General features: G+C 43.3%; 2 protein-coding genes across 4 annotated transcripts in view; one reads left to right on the top strand and one right to left on the bottom strand.

The window, feature by feature from the left end:
• The window catches only part of IFT81 (intraflagellar transport 81), a 184,172-nt gene that overhangs the window by 109,456 nt on the left and 55,612 nt on the right, over positions 1-19,104 (bottom strand). Inside the window, exon 1 of one of the 3 annotated variants that reach the window (XM_075533691.1) lies at positions 15,260-15,412. The exons of the other annotated variants lie outside the window; for them this stretch is intronic. The gene's annotated coding sequence lies outside the window, so the exon portion shown is untranslated. Of the gene's footprint in view, positions 1-15,259; positions 15,413-19,104 lie in introns of those variants that run through there. 3 annotated transcript variants of the gene reach the window in all.
• P2RX7 (purinergic receptor P2X 7) overlaps positions 8,906-19,104 on the top strand; it is a 49,028-nt gene continuing 38,829 nt past the window's right edge. The window contains exon 1 of the mRNA XM_075533693.1: positions 8,906-9,152. Within this exon, the coding sequence (XP_075389808.1) occupies positions 9,028-9,152 (125 nt within the window). The 5' untranslated portion in view covers positions 8,906-9,027. The remainder of the gene's footprint in view (positions 9,153-19,104) is intronic.

Raw genomic sequence — 19,104 nt, 5'->3', positions numbered from 1 at the left:
TGCCATAGTTACCAAGAAAGACACCACAGCGAAGAGTGAAGTCTGGCTGAGATATTGTCCATTGAGGGAGAATAAGAGATTGTATAATCTTTGCAAGGCCAGCTAATATTGACAAGAACACTGCTTCCAAGTGGGAAGAGAATAGAACACCCGCCAGGAGAACAGAGGAATGTGGTATTATCATCAGTTGAATTAGTTCAAAGCATTTCTAGTATCCTTACATTTCCTACCTCCATGCAAGGTGCACACAATTCAAATCAAATTGTCATTTATACAGCGGAGTGTGCTCTTGCTCGATGGTTCTATCACATGTCACAGTCATGCATCTTTTTAAACCTAAGACATTAAAGTGCCTTACCCCTCTCCCCCAGCAATCTCCTCCCAACTGTTCCAAGAACATTTTTCAAGTATATAATTTATCCCCTGGTTGTAAATGCTACTTTTATAACATTCCCATAAGTCTTTGAGTTTGGTACTTGACTCTATCCTGTTCCATTAATTTTTTTCTCTGTCGTTTCCTTTACTGAAAACAACTCAATGCTGTTGATCTGAATCAGATTCATACTGAGCCAAAAGGACAAAGCAGAATAGCTCCACACGGTTTCCAAGGTTATAATGTTTACAGACGCTGACAACCACACCCTTCCTCCACTGAATGGCTGGTGGGTTCCCACCTCACTGACTGCCTTCACTTCCCCTCTTGCTTCCTCACTCCTTTCCTGGATGCCAGTGAAGCATCTTGACCACTGTAGCGACAGGGCTCCTGGTTCATTCATTGAACAACAACCAAAAAAACCCCACTGACACCAAGTCAATTCTGAATCACAGTGACCTAGAACGGAGTAGAACTGCTCCATGGGGGCTCCAAGACCATAAATCTTTTTTTTTTTTCATGATCCAAGTGAGCTTTATGAGAGTTAGACGAAGTTTCAGGTTTACACGGCACCCATAGGACTCCTCCGACCATGCAGCCTGGCAGAAGCTGTTCGGTGTCACGCAGAAAAGTCGACTATAAATCTTTATAGGAGGAGATAGCCTCATCTTTCTTCTGCAGACCAGCTGGTAGGTTGGAACTGTTGACCATACAGTTAGCAACCCAATTCATAACCCACTGTGCTTCAAGGACTCCTTTATTCCTTTGCTGCTGTTGTTAGGTTTCATCTGTGGTTATATATTGTTCTGACCCATAATGACCCTATGCACAATGGAACAAGACACTGACCGGTCCTGTGTCATCCTCCAAATTATTCTTCTGCTCCAGCCCATTGTTGAAGCCATTATGTCAATCCATCTCCTTGAGGAACTTCCTCTCTGCCCCTGTATTTCACTTAGCATGATGTCCTTCTCTAGGGACTGGTGTCATCTGACAACATGTCCAATGTACATGAGACAAAGTCGTGCCATCCTTACCTTTAAGGAGCACTCTGGCCATACTTCTTCCCACACAGATTTGTTTGTCCCTTTCAGCAGTCCATAGTACTTTCAATATTCTTCACCAGTCCCACAATTCAAATACATGTTCTTCTTCAGTCTTTCTTATTCAATGCCTAACTTCCACATGCATGTGAGGCAATGGAAAAATACCATGGTTTGTGTCAAGCCCACCTTAGTCCTCAAGTAACACCTTGCTTTTCAATACTCTAAAGAGATCTTGTGCAGCAGATTTAGCCAATGCAATGCATCGTTTGATCTCTTGACTGCTGCTGGCATGAGCACTGATTACGTATCCAAGCGAGATAAAAATTCTTGATAAGTTCAATCTTTCCCCCATTTATCAAGATGTTACCTATTGGTCAAGTTGTGAGTATTTTGGCCTTCTTTCCACTGAGTTGTAATCCGTACTGAAGGCTGCAATTCTTGATCTTCATCAGCAAGTCCTTTAAATCCTCTTCATTTTCAGCAAGCAAGGTTGTGTCATCTGCACATTGTAGGTTGCTAATAAGCTTTCCTCCGATCCTGATGCCACATTCTTCTTCATATAAATAGCATCTATAAGTAACTTCTCTGATTACTTGCTCAGCATACAAATTGAATAAATTCAGTGAAACTATAAAATCCTGATGCACATCTTTCATTTTATTCTTTTTATCTCCTTTTCTCTCTCACACTCTCTTTCTTCCTTTCTCATTTGTTCTGTTTGCACAACTGCCTCTTGTTTCATGTACTAGTTCCACATGAGCCCAATGAAGTGTTCTGGAATTGCTATTCGTCTCAAGGTTATCCATAGTTTTTTTTTATGATCCATACAGTCAAATGCCTTGACAGAATCAGTAAAACACAAGTAAATATCTTTCTGCTATTCTCTGCTTTGTGCCAAGATGCATCTGACATCAGCAATGATGTCCCTAGACCCACATTGTCTTCTGAATCGGGGCTGACCCTGAGCAGCTTGATGTACTGCTGCAACAAGTGTTGCATGATCTTCCACAAAATTTTACTTGCATGTGATATCAATGATATCATTCTATAATTTGAAACTACATTGGGACACCTTAATTGGAATGAGCACAAATATGGATATCTTCTAGTTAGTTGGCCAAATGGGTGTTTCCAAATTTCCTGGCATAGATGAGTAAGTGCTTCATCAACCATCTATTTCCAAAGCCTTGTTTCAGCGAAGGCTTTCAGTGCAACTTTAGCTTCTGTCAGCATCTCTGGTTCTTGCTCATATGCTTCCTTCTGAAATAGTGGGCTGTCAACCACTTCTTTTTGGTGCAGTGACTGGGCATTCTTTTTATCTTCTTTTGATGCTTCCTGCATCATTTACTATTTTGTCCATAGAATCTTTCAATAACGCAACTTGAATTTTGCCTTTAGTTCTTTCCGTTTAAAATATGCTATGTCCATCCCTTTAGGTTTTCTAACTCTAGGTCTATTGCATATTTCATTATGTTTTACTTTGTCTTCTTGAGCTGCCCTGTGAAATTTTCTATTCAGCTCTTTGACTTCATCATTTCTTCTACTGGCTTTAACTACACTGATCAAGTTTCAGAGTCTCTTCTGACATTCGTTTTGATTCTTTCCTATGTTTTGAATGACCTTTTGCTTTCTTCATGAATGATGCTCTTGATGTCCTTCCAAAGCTAATCAGATCTTCTTTTTTTTCCAATTAATTATTTATTTTTAAAAAATCATTTTATTAGGGGCTCATGCAACTCTTATCACAATTCATACATACATCAATTGTGTCAAGCACATTTGTACATTCATTGCCCTCATCATTCTCAAAACATTTGCTTTCCACTTAAGCCCCTGGCATCAGGTCCTCATTTTTCCCCTCCCCCTGCTCTCCACTCCATCATGAACCCTTGATAATTTATAAATTATTATTTTGTCCTATCTTGCCCTGTCCAACATCTCCCTTCACCCACTTTTCTGTTGTCCATCCCCCAAGCTAATCAGGTTTTCTGTCATGAATGTTCAATGTGTCAACTCTGTTCTTGAGATGTTCAAGGTCATATTTTGGCTCTCATGAACGTGTTTTACTTTTCTTCAGCTTCAACCTGAACTTACATATGAGCAATTGATGGTCTGTTCTACAGTCAGCCCCTGACCATTTTTTAGCTGCTGAGAATGAGGTTCTCCAGCACCTCTTCCCACAGATGTAGTCATTTTGATATCTGTGCATTCCATTTGGGGAAGTCCATGTGTATAGTTGCTGTTTATATTGCTGAAAAAAGGTATTAGCTATGATCAAGTCATTAGTCTTGCAGAATTCTATCATGTGATCTCTAGTTTCATTTCTATCACCAAGACAAAATTTTCCAGCTACTGTTCCTTCCTCTCCGTTTCCAACTTTTGCATTCTAATTGCCAAAAATTATCAATGCATCTTGACTGCACATTTGATCACCTTCAGACTGAAGACATTGGCAGAATTCTTCAATTTCTTTATCACTAGCTTTCGTGATTGGTACATTAATTGGAATAATTCTGTATTGATTAGATTTCCCTGATAGCAGATGGATATAATCCTATCACAAACAACACCGAACTTTAAGGTAGGCCTTGAAATGTCCTTTTTTGACAATGAAGGCACCACCATTCCTCTTGATTGTGTCATTCTCAGCATAGTAAACCATATGATTTTGATTCAAAATGGCTAATACCATTTCATTTCTGCTCACTAATGCCTAGATTATCAATCTATATGCATTACATTTCATTTTTGACAACTTCCAATTTTCTTAGATGCATACTTCATTTATACATTCCAGTTCCAATTATTAGTAGATTTTTACATCTGTTTCTTTTATTATTATTATTTAGCTGTTTCTTCTCACCTTGGTTGGGCCCCATCAGCGAATGAAGACCCCAAAGGCTCCACTCACACAGGCTTGACTCCATTCCAGTCACCATGGTCAACTCTACTTTGAAAAAGCCGTTCCTCATCAGTCACATTTTGAGTGCCTGCCAACCAAAGGGGCCCATCCTCCGGTACTGTCTCTGACAATGTTCTGCTTCCAATGATTAGGCCTCCAGTACCTGGAAATGTTTCCATGCAATGCATAAGGTTTTCAGTGGCTAATTCCTCTGTAGCGGGCAGTCAATTCCTTCTCTGGAGTCTGTGCTTAGTCTGGAAGCTCTGCTGAAACCTATCCTCTTTGGTGACCCTGATGGCATTTGAAATCCCAGTGACATAATTTCCAGCATCACAGCAACACACAAGCCACCACAGTGTGACACAATGACAGACAAGTGAGGATGTTCCTTTTCTAGTTCTGCTTTAATAATACAGCTTGCTAATCTTTCTTCATAGTTGCTATGGCTCCAGGCTTACAGGTGAAACACCCTTTCCTTAGTGCTGGGCTCTGTCTCCTGCTTTCCCTCCACCCTGGGGCCTTGCCTTTGTCTCCTTGGTGCTGGTGCCCCCCAGGATTTGTCCTCTACACCCTCCCATCAAGGATCCCTCCCCCCCCCCTACTCCCCACTCCCTTCCCTGCTCTCTTGCCTTTCTCCATGGTGAGTTTCTTTCTTTCTGAAGTGGAAATGACATTTCGGGACATCCTTGCTTTTAGATTCAACTCATCATCCTCAGGTAGACTTCTAGACTCTTGAAAGGGCACACAAGGCTGAATTAGATTGGGTCCCCTGACACAAGGATTCAGGTGCAAATTTATTTAGGAGGTGAGTCCAGGAAGGGGGAGTAAGGGAGCAAGAGGGGAAGAGCAGAGGGACCAGGAAGCAAGTTACTACTGTGGGCAACTGAGCTCTGTCCCACTTCGATCCTTTGGGAGACTGTCAACCTGCCTCAGCGTTGGGCACTGAGAGTGAGGGAGCTGGGCTGGTGAGCCAGTCATCACTGAACGAGGGCTGCTTTCTAATGCCTCAGCTTTACAGTCTCCTTCTCTATGCACCAGCCTTTTCTCTCTCTCCTTTTCTCTCTCTCACTCTCTTTCTTCCTTTCTCCCATCCCTCTCTCCTCCCTCCTAAGAAGTTGAAGTACTCTGCCCCTCCCTCAGCCACCTCCCTTACACAATGACCCAACTGTTCCAAGAACATTTTTTGAGTATATAATTTTTCCTCGTTGTAAATGCTACTTTGGTCACATTCCCACCTGTCTTTGTGTCTGGTACTTGACTTTATCCTGTTCCATTAATTTTCCTGTCAGCTCCTTCACTGAAGAGCTCACTGCTCTTACCACCTTCCCTTCTCATGGTCCCTCAGGCCATGTTTGTTCTAGAACCCTGGCCTCCTCCACAGCTGATGGGCCAATCAGATTTATTCCCCTGGATGGCTGGAATTGGCTCAGCTCTGACTTTGTTTAGCCACAGGTCCCCAGAGAAACAGGGAAAACCAGCATACCAAGAGACACTCAGCAGTTAACCAAGAGACAGACAGGCTACGCAGCTTCAGACAGACCAAGAGAGCAACCTCGGCCCAGATATTTCTGTTTTGATTCTATTAATAGGTTTTCCTGAGGTCGGCCACATTACTTCTAATTGGGCTCAGTGAGGTAATAAGGTTTTGTTTAAAAAAAAAAAAAGGCATGCCCTTGATTATAAACTTCCCTTACAGCTTGGTTCTTCTAGTTATATAACCGTTATCTTAAAATTTGGCAGATAAACATTTCTTTAAAACAACAACAAAAACAAGCCGAGTTATGTTGACCCCTCCCCAGAAGAATGTAACACAGAGGACAGCACTGAAGATATAGCCTGGGGAGAGTGGCAGGTATGTCCAGACCACAAGGGAGCAAACTAAGAGGGAGGGAGGGAGAGGGAGAGGGAGAGAGAGAGAGAGACAGACAGAGAACCTCATCATGGCCCACCAAGCCCCGGGGGACGACATCCCTACTTGGAGCAGCTAATGCACAGGGAGGATCATAGGGCCGGCCCCACCACAAGATATGACATCCCTTCACTAACCCTTAGTGCTACGGATGACAATAGTAGAGAGACTGTGGAAAGTGTGACCTGTCTGCCCCACGCACAGCAGGGCAGCAAGGGGAGCAAAGTAACTAAGACCCAAGGAATTCTGAAAATAGACTTCTGGCTTGGGAGACAGGGCTTGGTACCTCATCAGATCCGATTGGAAAACACTCATAAGGGTCAGCAGACAGACCTGGAGTTATTTATTGGGTTTTTGTTTTAATTTTTGTTTCCTTCATGCTATGTCTATCTATATAAGGTAGGCAGGTTAAACAATACCAAAGAAAAGACAATGGGACTGGTGGTTCTGGGGGGACATGGGAGAGTAGGGGTTGTGAAGGATGAGCCAACAAACTCAGGGATAAGGGAACAACAAGAGATCTAAAATTGATGGTGAGGAGGTCGTATAATGCTTGGTGGGGTTTGATCAAGCGCAATGTATCCAAGAGGAATTACTGAGAGCCGAACAGAGGGTGAGCATGATAGTGGGACAGGAGGAAGGTGAAAGTAAATAGAGGAAAGAACTAGAAAGCAAAGGCTATTTATAGAGAGACAGCTATAGGCATGTATATATGTAAATGTATCAATTTATAATGAAAGGGATAGAGGCCAGTGTACATATATTTATATGTTAAGTATTAAGATAGCAGATAGACTTTGGGCCTCCCTAAACACAAGAATACTTTGTTCTAATAACCTGGCACTCTTTGATAGTTACCTTCCCGACATGATCACTATGGACAAAATGGATGCATAAATAATTGTGGTGAAAAAAGCGGATGGTCCCTGGCTATTAAAAGATATAGCATCCGGGGTCTTAAAGGCTTGAAGTTATACAGGGAAGCAAATAAGCCCACATGGAAGAAGCACACCAGCTTGTGTGATTGTGAGGTGGCGGCGGGATCAGGTATCAAAAGATCCAAAACAAACAAATTATATCTATGTGAATGAGGTGGGTCAGAGTAGGAACCAAAAGCCCATCTATAGACAATTAGACATCCCCCCCACAGAAGGGTTACAAGGAAGGGACGATTCCACCAGGGTGCAGTATAGCAGTATTTGCTCATCATACAGATTGAATCAGTGTGATAAAAGGATACGGTGTGGACACACACTTTCCCTGACTTTAAATCATGATGTATTCCTTTGTTCTGTTCTTACGACTGCCTCTTGGTCTACATATAAGTGACATATGGGCACAATGAGGTGTTCTGAAATCACCACTCTTCTCTGTGATCTGAGTGGTGACCTATAAAAGAGGAGAAGGGATAGCAGGGAGATGAAGGAAGACAGCCATTGAGGACAGATTTGACTGGGCTGCAGTTGCATGCCTGAAACTCCCAGAAGATGAGAAAGTAAAAAACAAGATCAATCCAGAGCCTTCAGAGATAATGGGGGCCTCCTGAACTCAGATCCTTAGCCCTCAGAACACTGAGACAATGAGTTTGGCTGGCTTCCCACTTTGTGGTTCTTTGTTCGGTCCTCCAGAGGAGACTAAGGCAGGGTGAGCATGAGGTCTGGGCTGCCGGCTTTCTCTAAACAGGACAGCTGCCATGCAGAGAGTAAAGAAGCCTGGAGTCCCTCCGCCCAGCATGAGGCACCACTGCAGGGTCATTCTCATGTCCCAACCTTCCCTGAAGTTGGCCCTGCACCACAGGGGTCTGCTCAGTTCTTCTCCCTTCCTCTTTCATTGGGTGTTGGTACCACCCTCAAAAAACAGCCTGCACTGGGCTCTAGACCAGGACCAGCATTACCCTCCCCACAGCACTACCTAAAAGTAGGTGGAAGAGGGCAGAATAAATAGTAGGTGTGGGCTTGAAGGAGCAGTGATCTGAGGCCAAGCTCCAAAGGGACCAGATTTCAAATATTACCAAACACGAATTCCCAGGATCTTGTAATGAATCAGCAAATCTCCAAGTCAGCTGGGAAGGGGGATCTCTGGTTGGCCGGGATGAAAAACCATCTCAAGCTTCCATAGGGAGAACTGAGGGACTTTAAGCTCTCTTGCAGGTGACCTTAGGTTTATAGGGAGGTGGTTCTGGATCAAATTAGAAATATCCTTCATAGAAATCAAACCCTGACCACGCCCACCCCCAGCAAATGAAGCCCCGTCTGCAGACCAGAGTGTTGAGAGGAAGTGGGAGTGGATGAAGAGGGGGCCTTCATTCATCAGCACTCAGACCATCTGGGGCTGAATAGCCCTTTGTAGAAATGAATCCATCAATCTCTGAGTGGGGCTTGAGGTCATGGAAAGTACTGGGCCCTTTCTAAGCCACCGCTGAAGCCCTGGGTCTCCTGACCTTTGAGAGACTCCCCTTTTTTCTGCCCAAAAGCGAAAGGAAAAGTGGGGAAGGGAAAATTCTAGAAATGCCCTTCCTCTGAACACTACCTTTGTGTAAACATCTGGAGGAGGCAAGCTGGGCCCAGGCAACTGCAGCACTGCCTGTAGGACTTGCTGCTTCTTGTTTATCCCCAACTATATCTGGGACAGCAGCCAGGACCCGCCCCCACTCTCAGTCATTGGAGGAACTCTGAAGTAAGGTTTCCTGCTAAGAACCAGCACAGGCCATGTTCCGGATATTGGGGGCTTGCAGTGGTGGGGGCTGCTAGAGGCCGGCGCTAGTCCAGCCCTGAGCAGAAAGCAGCTTTCTCCCACCATGCCAGCCTGCTGCAGCTGGAACGATGCTTTGCAGTATGAGACAAACAAAGTCACCCGGATCCACAGCATGAATTATGGCACCATTAAGTGGATCCTCCATATGTTTGTCTTGTCCTACGTTAGGTAAGTGATGTGTGGGCATGGCCTCCAACCTGGGCTGTGATTGACGGCCCCAAACACTATGGTGTTGCTGCAGCGTGAACCTGGAATGGCACGTGGTTTTAAAATCTGAGACGTGCTTCTCCCGGCCAGCTGCTGATCAGGAGGAAGTTGCACCAGATGGCTGTAGAAAGAAGCCACGGAGTGAGGGCTACTGCTCTGCTCTACCTCAGGCCTGCCAGGGGGGACAGGGCAGGGTGTGCCCCAAGAAGGTGGGCAAAGCAGAGCAACACTCTGGATTCCTGGGGAAGGAGCAGGAGGCTGGGACTCTAGGGCATGTCTGGTGAGGATGCTGGCTGAGAGGGAGAGAATCAGACCAGCTTATAAACGGAAACATAGATCTCTAATGTCAGGAGACTTTGTCACTGTTTTTGTTGTTGTTGTTTTGAATAGCTTCATTGAGATATAGTTACTAAAACATCTATTCACCCATCTAAAGGGTACAACTCAAGGAATAATTTCTAACATATTCATAGCTGTACATCTGTCATCTCAATTTTAACACATTTCCATCACCCTTGAAAGAAACCCTCCATCGCTAAGCCATTACCTCCCATTTACCCACAGTCCATCAATCTTCAATCCATACTCTGTATTTATGGCCGTGCCTATTCCAGGCTTTTCGTAGAATAGGGCTCCTACAATGTGTGGCCCTGTGAGTCTGGCTTCTTTCACTCGGGATAAATATTTGTTTTCCAGGTCCACTCATGTGGTAGCGTGTCCTAGCACTTCAGTCCTCACCAGGAGTCCATTGTATGGACGCACCACATTGTGTTGATCCATAGTTGAGGGACAATTGGGTTTGGGCTGGTATGAATATTTGTATATGCCTGTTTATGTGAACATATGCTCTCATTTCCCTTGGACAGACATTTAGGAACTAGAATTGCAGGGTCATGTGATAATTCTATATTTAATCTTTTAAGGAAGTACCAACGACTGGTCTCCACAATAGTTGTACCCTTCTACATTCACACCAGCAGTGGGTGATGGTTCTAATTTCTTCACATCTTTGTCCACAGTTATTTCTGTCTGTCTTTTTTATTACAGCCTTCCTAGCCAAACACTAAACCCACAGCCATCGAGTCTATTTCAACTGATAGCAACTTTACGCACGGTTTCCAAGACTGTAAATCTTTACGAGAGCAGGCAGCTCCATTTTTTTCCCGAGGAGCGATTGGCTGGTTGAAACCCTTGACCTTGAGGCTACCAGTCTACTGCCTAACCAACAGCATCGAGTTGATTCTGACTCTTGAAAACCCTGTAGGTCAGGGTAAAACAGCCCTGTGAGTTTCTACTCTTAATGAGAATGGAAAGTCTCATCTTTTGCTGTCGGAGTGGCTGGCGATTTCAAACTGCCAACCTTGTGGATCGCAGCCCAATATGTAATCACTATACCACCAGGACTCCTGTATAGCCATCCTCACTCACTCACTCATTGCCAGTGAGCCACTGCCGACCCACAGTGACCCCTTGTGAGTTTTCAAGACTGTAACTGTTTACAGGACTATAACACCCAGTCTTTCTCCCGAGGAGCTGCTAGTGGTTTCGAACAGCCAGCCATGTAGATTGTAGCCCAATGCATAACCACTACACTACCAGGGATCCTTATAGGCGTCCTAGTGAGTGTTAAATGGTATCTTGTTCATAATTCCCAAATGGTTAATCCCAACTTGCTCTTAGTGCTGATGATACTGGTGCTGATGCTGGCTGGCTTCTACAAGGTGAGGCAGTACAGTTCACTAGCCAAGAGTTAGAGCAAGCAGTCTGTCTCATAATCCGAGGTGTCTTCTTGGCCAAGTCACTTAACCTCTCTGAGGCTCAGTGTCCACATCTGTTCATAAGGTTGTGGTAAATAAGAAAGAGAAGGCATGAAAAGCTCTCCTCGTGATGCCTGGAATGGGGTGTGAGTCCTATAAATTTGATTGCTGCCTTTAAAAAGAATCTTAGGCTATAAAAGGAACTTTCATAGACATCCTTTCTTTCACCCTCGGAGTAATTGTGCCAACTTCTGGGTTTTGAGGTTTGGGAGACATGGACTCAAATCTTTCACCCCTTTTGAACCTTGATTTCCTCATCTGTTAAATGAAGATAATGGTTGTTGTGAGAATTAAATAAGTTAATTTATTAGCTGTTGGTTGATATTATCCATAGGAGCCCTGGTGGCATAGTGGTTATGCATTGGGCTGTGACCTAAAAGGTCAGCAGTTCAAAACCACCAGCAGCTCTTTGGGAGAAAGACTGGAGTTTCTAGCTTTATAAACAGTTACAGTCTCAGAAACCCACAGGGGAAGTTCTACCCTGTCTCATTGGGTCACCATGAGTCAGAATCAACTCAGTGGCAGTGAGGATTTTGTTTTGATTTTTTGTATTATTAACCATATTGCTACTCAGGTTAATCATGATTAGATTCATATGTTTGTTGTTGCTGGTCGTTGTTGATTCCTACTCAAGCAACCTCGTGTGTGACACAGTAAACTTGCTCCATGTGGTTTTCTAGGCTGTAATCTTTGTGGAAGTAGATTATCCAGTCTTTTTCCTACAGAGCCACTGGGTGGGTTCGAACCGTTAAAGTTTATTGGCAGTTGAGCACTTAATTATTATGCGAGTTGGGCTCACTAGTCAATAAATATTGAATCAAAACATGTGTGTTGAAATTCTAGACTAAGGCCTGTTGTCTAGACCAGTTATCATTAAACTGATGTCAAAGAACCCAGTGAGTCATAAGTGCTCCCTGATGTATTAACTTGTAGATCCTTCTATCACATTCCCACATGGCAAGTGACATGGCTTCCTGGAAGGATTTCATCCACCACAATTCCTTCAAAACAGATTATTTGTATATGTAAGATTATTAGTGTATGTAAATATACAGATTATTTGCATATGTAAGATTATTTGTATATGTAAATATGGTGCAGTCTCATCTGATATGCATTAACACCACCACTACCCCAATCCAGTTTTATGTTCTGCGGTGGTGTCATGAGGAGAGAACAATTTAATGAGTGCAATGATTCAGGACCCGGGTGCCCAAAGTGAGCGTGAGATGGGATGCTTGTTTCTGGGGATCATTCCACCCATCCATTCACATGGGTTTCTCAGACAGTACCTTTCTGTCCTGTTAATCTAGATTCATGCTTTTCACCCAACATGGTTCCTGTAATAAGCCACCCCTTCACCTAGAGCAAACTGGTGGGAAAAATGAGCAACTTGTTCCAGCGCTGGCGGAGACATCGGCTCTGGTATCTGTAGGCCGGAGAGAGGTCTGTGCGTTATGTTGTGTAGGCAATATATGTTGACTTACAAACGCACTCACTGCCATCAGTTGTCAATCAATCTTTACAAGCGCAGAAAGTCTCATCTCTCTGCCATGGTGCAGCTGGGGTTTTCCAAACGGCTGACTTCCCTTAGCAGCCCACTTTAGAAAACACCACACCACCAGGGTTTTGCACCTTAAATGCTGACTTGAGAAGATAACACCTGTTGTTTACATTTAAAAATATAACATTGAAGAAACATATCGCCAGGCTTGAGTATGGTCCCATTTTTGTGAGTGAACCATTTGTTAACTGGAGATGACAGCTGTGATTTAGGTGCTGGGCTGCTAACCACATGGTTAGCAGTTCAAACCCACCAGGCACTCCACCAGAGGAAGACGAGGTGGTCTGCTCCCACAAAGATTTAGTCTGACAAATCCTATAAAAGGTGACTATGAGTCGGAATCAACTGGCTGCCAGTGGCTTGGGCTTGGTTTGGGAGATTATAGCAATGAGAGAGACACTGGGATTATATTCCAGTGGAAGAGAGGGACAGGACACCAAAAAAAAAAAAGAGCAAAGAGACATAATAAAACATCAATTGGTGACCCATGCTATGAAGAATTAAAAAGCTATCACAACCTGTTGAAGTCAAGTGGATAGGAGAGTGAATCGGCCCCACAGGCTTCCCAAGGTCCTTTTGGTTAGCAGCTGAGTGCTCACCCCCTGAGCCACAAGGGCTCCTTGAGTGATTTTAGGAAGGTGAACTAATAGGATTTGGTCACTGAGTGGATGAAGGGGGTGAGAGTGAGGGTGACCAATGAATGACCATGTTTCTAGCTTGGCCATCTGAAGGTGGACCTAGTTTCTAGCTTGGCCATCTGAGAGCGGACCCAGTGCCTGAGAGAAGAAACACAGGAGCGACATGTGCCAGTTTGTGTTGGAAGATGAGTCTGGGACAGTGTGGAGCTGGAGGTATATGGAGGACACATAAAGGAGTCCTGGTGAAGCTGTGGGCAAATGTTTTGCTGAAAGTTCACTGGTTCGAATCTACCAGCTGCTCTATAGGAGAAAGATGCACAGCCTTGAAAATTCTATGGGGACAGTTCTAATTGTCCTATATGGCTGCTTTGAGCCAGAATGGACTCAGCAGCAGTGGGCTTGTAGGACACATGAATGAATGCATGAGGGGACTTCAGAAAGTTTGTGAGAAAATCCCATTACCTTTTCATTCTGTTCTTCCACAAGCTTTTTGAAGCCTCTTTGTGGATGTTTAGTTGTTTTTATTGCCACCATCCCATCAGCCCCAACTCAGGATGAAACTAACACACACCCCCCCCCGGTCAAACATGATCTATAGGATTACCCCCAGGTGATTTTCAGTAGTCACCCAGTCTTTCTACCTGTTCCACCTTGGGCTGGAAGCTTTGCTGAATCCTGGTTGGCATCATAGCAAACTCCATTGTCAAGTGGGTAGTGGCTGCACTTGAAGTGCCTTGGCTGGAAAACAAACCTTTGTCTTCCAAATGGAAAGTGATGATTCTACCATTGACCTATCACTATATCTCTACACCCCTCCCCCCCAACAAAAAGCTTCCACATTTCTTGAGTTCTGAGTTCTGCAGCTATCACTGACAGCATGGAGAGACAAATCCAAGGCTGGTAATATAGATTTATAGGTACCCAATGTATAGATAAAAGAGCTGGCATAGTGGCATTAGCTGCTAACCACAAAGTCGGGGGAGAGGAGGCTTTCTACTCCTATGAAGAGCAATAGTCTCAGAAACCCACAGGGCAGTTCTATCCTGTCCTGTAGGGTTCCCAAGAGGCAGGTTGATGCGATGGCAGTAAGATTGGTTTGGTCTGAGCATATAGACAGTGGCTAGAACTATGAGGGTGGCTGAAGTCGAAGAGAAGATGTGAGAGAGAGCAAAAGAGGACCTAGGACAGACCCGGGAGGATCAGTAACCCCGAAGGGATGAGAGACACACACATGCTTGGTGGAGTCAGGAGAAATGGTCGCAGAAGTTCAAAGAGAGTCAGGAGAATGTGGACTCCTGGAAGCTAAGGGGAGATGGGGAGGGAGGTGCCTGCCTGTCCTTGTGTCAAGTCAAGTGCCACTGAGAGTTACAGGAAGATCGGGTCTGTGATTTAGTGACAATGCCGCTGGTGTTTGCTTGGTAACGCTTTAGAGAAGTGGTGGGGGCGGAGGAAGCCAGACTGGAGTGGGCCAAGTAGCAAACTAACGGAAAGCAGGAAATGGATGTGGTGACTCACTCTTTCAAGAGACTTGACTACAAGGGAGGAGAGAGGCTTAGAGTAGTGCTTGGAGAAGATGGGGTGGGTGTTTAAATGCAGAAGAAAGAGAGAGCGAAGTTGATGGAAATAAGTGAAAAACATCATCATCACAGCGGTCACCGCCTAGCAACCACAAGGAAAGCTTATCTACTCAAGGATGGTTCTGATGGTCAGATATTGCTTCCTGACACTGAACCAAAGTCTTTCTTAGAACTTTCACCTGTTGGCTATAAATTTTCCCACTAGTCCCTTTTCTACTTGACTGTTTTAAATGGTTGCACACTTCGGATGTAATCTCTCCTTTTCCTCAAACACAGATCAGGTGCCTCTGATACATACAACACCCAGACCCGTTGCTAGTCAGCTGTGCCCACAAAGTCTGCCTCTTGTTTGGCTAGATCCTCTTAAAAGGTGATGTACACACTCTTGCTTTGCCTTCTGTGGTTGAGCAAAATGAATGGAGATGAAAAATGTGCACACTCCTGGACCCAGAAATGTATCCTGAAGACTTACCTCTCATGGCAGCATGAGATAGAGAATGCTGAGGCAGTGATATGTGGTGGTTGAGAGACTGGGCTGTGGACTCTGACTGCAAATCCGACATTGCTACTTGCTCTGTGACCTCAAGCAGGCACTCATTTCTTCTGAGCCACCATTTCCTTACAGTGGCTTTTTTTGGGGGTGGGGGGAGGGGCTGGGGTAGAGAAATGTAAGAAAAAGAAAGTTAATATGTGTAAATAAAATGTATTTTGAAGATTCCTTGGCATAGAGTGAAGGCTGCATCTTGGTTCTAAAAACGTTTCTAACTGGGAAAACGGAACAAGTTCCAGATAGTTATCTACCAGTCGGGGATAGTTGGCAAACTATCACAAACTATCATCAATCCACCTCTTGAATGGAACCACATGGAGTTTCTAACATTTAACTGGTTTTGCTCACAAATGGGCAGTTTCACATGTTCCGATCTAAACATTAAAACACTTTGTACCCATTAAATATCATAACACACCCTAGATCTATATAATAAACAGGAAAAGATTAGCATTGATTTTGAATAAAACAGCAAGTTGCTATCGCTTGTATACATTGTGTATAGGGTGCGTATACAGTACAGATAGTGTGGTCATGTTTACAGCATTGAACACCCTTATTTGTGTGTCTAGGCGTCGGCTCTAGCAGTGATAACTCTCATTCCACATCCTCTTCTGAATCCTGCTGAACTTCTGGCAGTTCCCTGTTACAGTTATCTACTGCTACAAGTGTTTCTTAATTATCTTCTGCAAAACTTACCTTGTGTGATATTAGTGATATATAAAGTGATCATTTCAAATTCTGTTAAATTATCTTTTTTGGAAGGTCCATGAGTATGGATCTCTTCTACTCAGGTAACTGTCTTCCAAATTTTTTGGCATGGCACATCTCAATTGGTATTCCATCAATTGCAATCATATCAATGTTGAACATCTCAATTGGTATTCTATCAATTCCCAGAGACTTAGTTTTCACAAATACCTTCCATCTACCTTAATACTGTTGGTTCTTGACTATATGCTAGCTCCTGAAATTGCTCGTTACCTAATTATTTGGGAGACAGTATATATGTATTCCTTCCATCTTCTTTTGATGCTTCATGCATTTTTCAATATTTTGCCCATAGAGTCCACCAGCATTGTAACTGGAAGCCTGATTTTTTTCCCCTTCGGTTCTTTCAGGTTGAGAAATACTGAGCATATTCTTCTATTTTGGTTTTCTAACTCTAGATCTTTGCACATTTCATCCTAGTACTTTGTCTTTGCGAGTCGCCCTTTGAAATCTTCTCTTCAGCTCTTCTACTCCATAATGGCTTCCATTTGCTTTAGCTCCTCTATGTTCAGAGACTCCTCTGACATCCGTTTTAGTCTTTTCTTTCTTTTTGCTGATCTTTTGCTTTCTTCAAGTATGATGTTCTTGATCTTCCCATAATTCATCTGGTCTTTGGCCATTAGTGTTCAATGTGACAAATCTGTTCTTGAGATGGCCTCTAGTTAAGTGGGATATATTCAAGGTCAAATTGTGGTTCTGATAGATTTGTTTTAATTTTCTTCTATCTCAACTTGAACTTACATATGCTCTATTCTGCAGTTGGTTTCTGGTCTTGTTCTGATGACATCAAGTATCTCTATTGTTTCTTTTAACATATTTGGTTGGTTTGACTCCTGTGCATCCCATACAGTGAGGCCCACATGTGTAATTGCCATTTATGTTATTCAAAATATTGGTCTGGCAAAACTCTGATATACAATTCTGTTATACAGTCTCTGATGTCATTTTTATCATCAAGAACATGCTTTCAGCTGCCAGTCCAACTTTCTAGAAGCTCTGGTGGTAAAGTAGGTTACATATTGGACAGCTACCTGAAGCTGGCAGTCAGCAGTGAGAAACCACCAGCAGCTCCAAGGGATAATGCAAAAGCTTTTGATCTTATAAAGATGTATAGCCTTGGGAAGCCACTGGCACAGTTCTACTATGTCCTGTAAATGTACTTTGCATTGGAATTGACTCAATGGCACTGATTTTGGTCTTTGGAATCCAACTTTCTAATTCAGTTTTGGTGTTCTCATCACCAAATATCACTGATACAGATGGGTCTGGATTGAAAGCCGGGAATATCAGAAAGATGCTTACATGTTTTACTGACTATGCAAAGGCAGTCAACTATGCAGATCATAAGGAATTATGGATAACATTGTAAAGAATGGGAATACCTAAACGTGCACATGTAGAGCCCATACTTAGACCAAGAGGCAGTCATTCAGCTAGAACAAAAGGATACGATATGGTTTAAAATCAGAAAAAGTGTGCATCGTGGTTGTATACTTTTGCCACACCCATTTAATCTGTATGTTGAGCAAATAATCCTAGAACTGGATTTTGTGAAGAAGAATATGGCATAAGGGTCAGAGGAAGACTTTTTAATAACTTGCAATAGTCAGACGATGCAACCATGCTTGCTGAAAGTAGAGGATCTGAAGCACTTAGTAATGAGAATTAAAGACAACAGCTTTCAAAGCAAACGCATTGCCATCAATTCCTATTCTGACTCACAGTGACCCTGTTTAGCCTTCAGAATGCATAAAGAAAACACAAATCATCACAGCTGGACTATCTTAGGTTGGGTTCTCTAGAGAAGCAAATCAGTGAAGTTTACATACGTGTGTGTATGTATGCATGAGTAAGTAAACGTAGCTATGCCTTCGGCTGCAACCCACAATGTCATCAACTGGATATCACCAACTACACCACAGGAGAAAGGCAAGGCTTTCTGCTCCCATAAAGAGCTACAGTTGTGGAAACTCAAAGGAACAGTTCTTCCCGGTCCTACAGGGTCGCTTTGGGTCAGCATTGACTTAATGGAGCAAGTGTGTGTGTGTGTGTGTGTGTATAAATCACTCACACAGTGGTAGAGGTGGGTAAGGCAAGTCCAAGTCCAGCAGGTTCCAAGTTCACGGGTCAGATGTTAGGCTAGACGCATCTCCTGACTCTTGGAGCTGTAGAGGCTGATGAACTCAAGATTGACAGGAAGCTGACTGGCTGGTGCCAGAAGAGGTTAATAAATGAAAGGTCAGTAGATCAGATGGTAGGCCAAAGATGATTCCCAGGATCAGTAGGAAACATCGCAGGCTGTTGGCTTAAGTCCAAAGAACTGGAAGTTAATGAGCCAGATGCAAGATCTAGACCCAGCAAAAAGCAAGCAAGTTTTCTGCAGCATCCACTTATATTTGAGGCCATTCGCCTGTACAGAAACATCCGTTCAATTGCATCAGGGCTGTGACCTGGGTAAGGATGTTACATTCTACCCTAATTTTCTTATGATTGGTTAATCATAGCAGATCCCATTATGGAGTTCATTACATGAGATTAGGTCACATCATTCGGAATCACTAAGTCTTAACTGCCAAATCAGAGAGTCCTATTGCAACCAAGTTGACATAAAGCCTAATTATCACATAGATCAATGAGCAACATCACAATAAATGGTCAAAAGATTGAAGTTGTCAAGGGTTTCACTTAACTTGGATACACAATCAACACTCATGGAAGCAATAGTCAATAAATTAACTGATGTAATACAATAGCAAATCTGATCCAAAAGATACTTCTAAAGTGTTAAAAAGCAAGAATGTCACTTTGAGTACTAAGATGTACCTGGCCCAAACCATAATATTTTTAAGCATCCTCGTGTATGCAAAAGCTGGACAATTCTGCTGAATATTCTGCTTAAGAAAACACTAGTTTTTCTGGATGATATGATTCATATGAAACAATAAATAAGGTAGACCAAGGAAGAACTGGTGCAGTTGAATTATGGTGTTGGCAAA

Source organism: Tenrec ecaudatus, chromosome 16, assembly GCF_050624435.1.
Source record: "Tenrec ecaudatus isolate mTenEca1 chromosome 16, mTenEca1.hap1, whole genome shotgun sequence".
Lineage (NCBI taxonomy): Eukaryota > Metazoa > Chordata > Mammalia > Afrosoricida > Tenrecidae > Tenrec > Tenrec ecaudatus.
The sequence above is the reverse complement of the archived record's forward strand: the minus strand, read 5'-3'. Positions and strand labels throughout refer to the sequence as shown.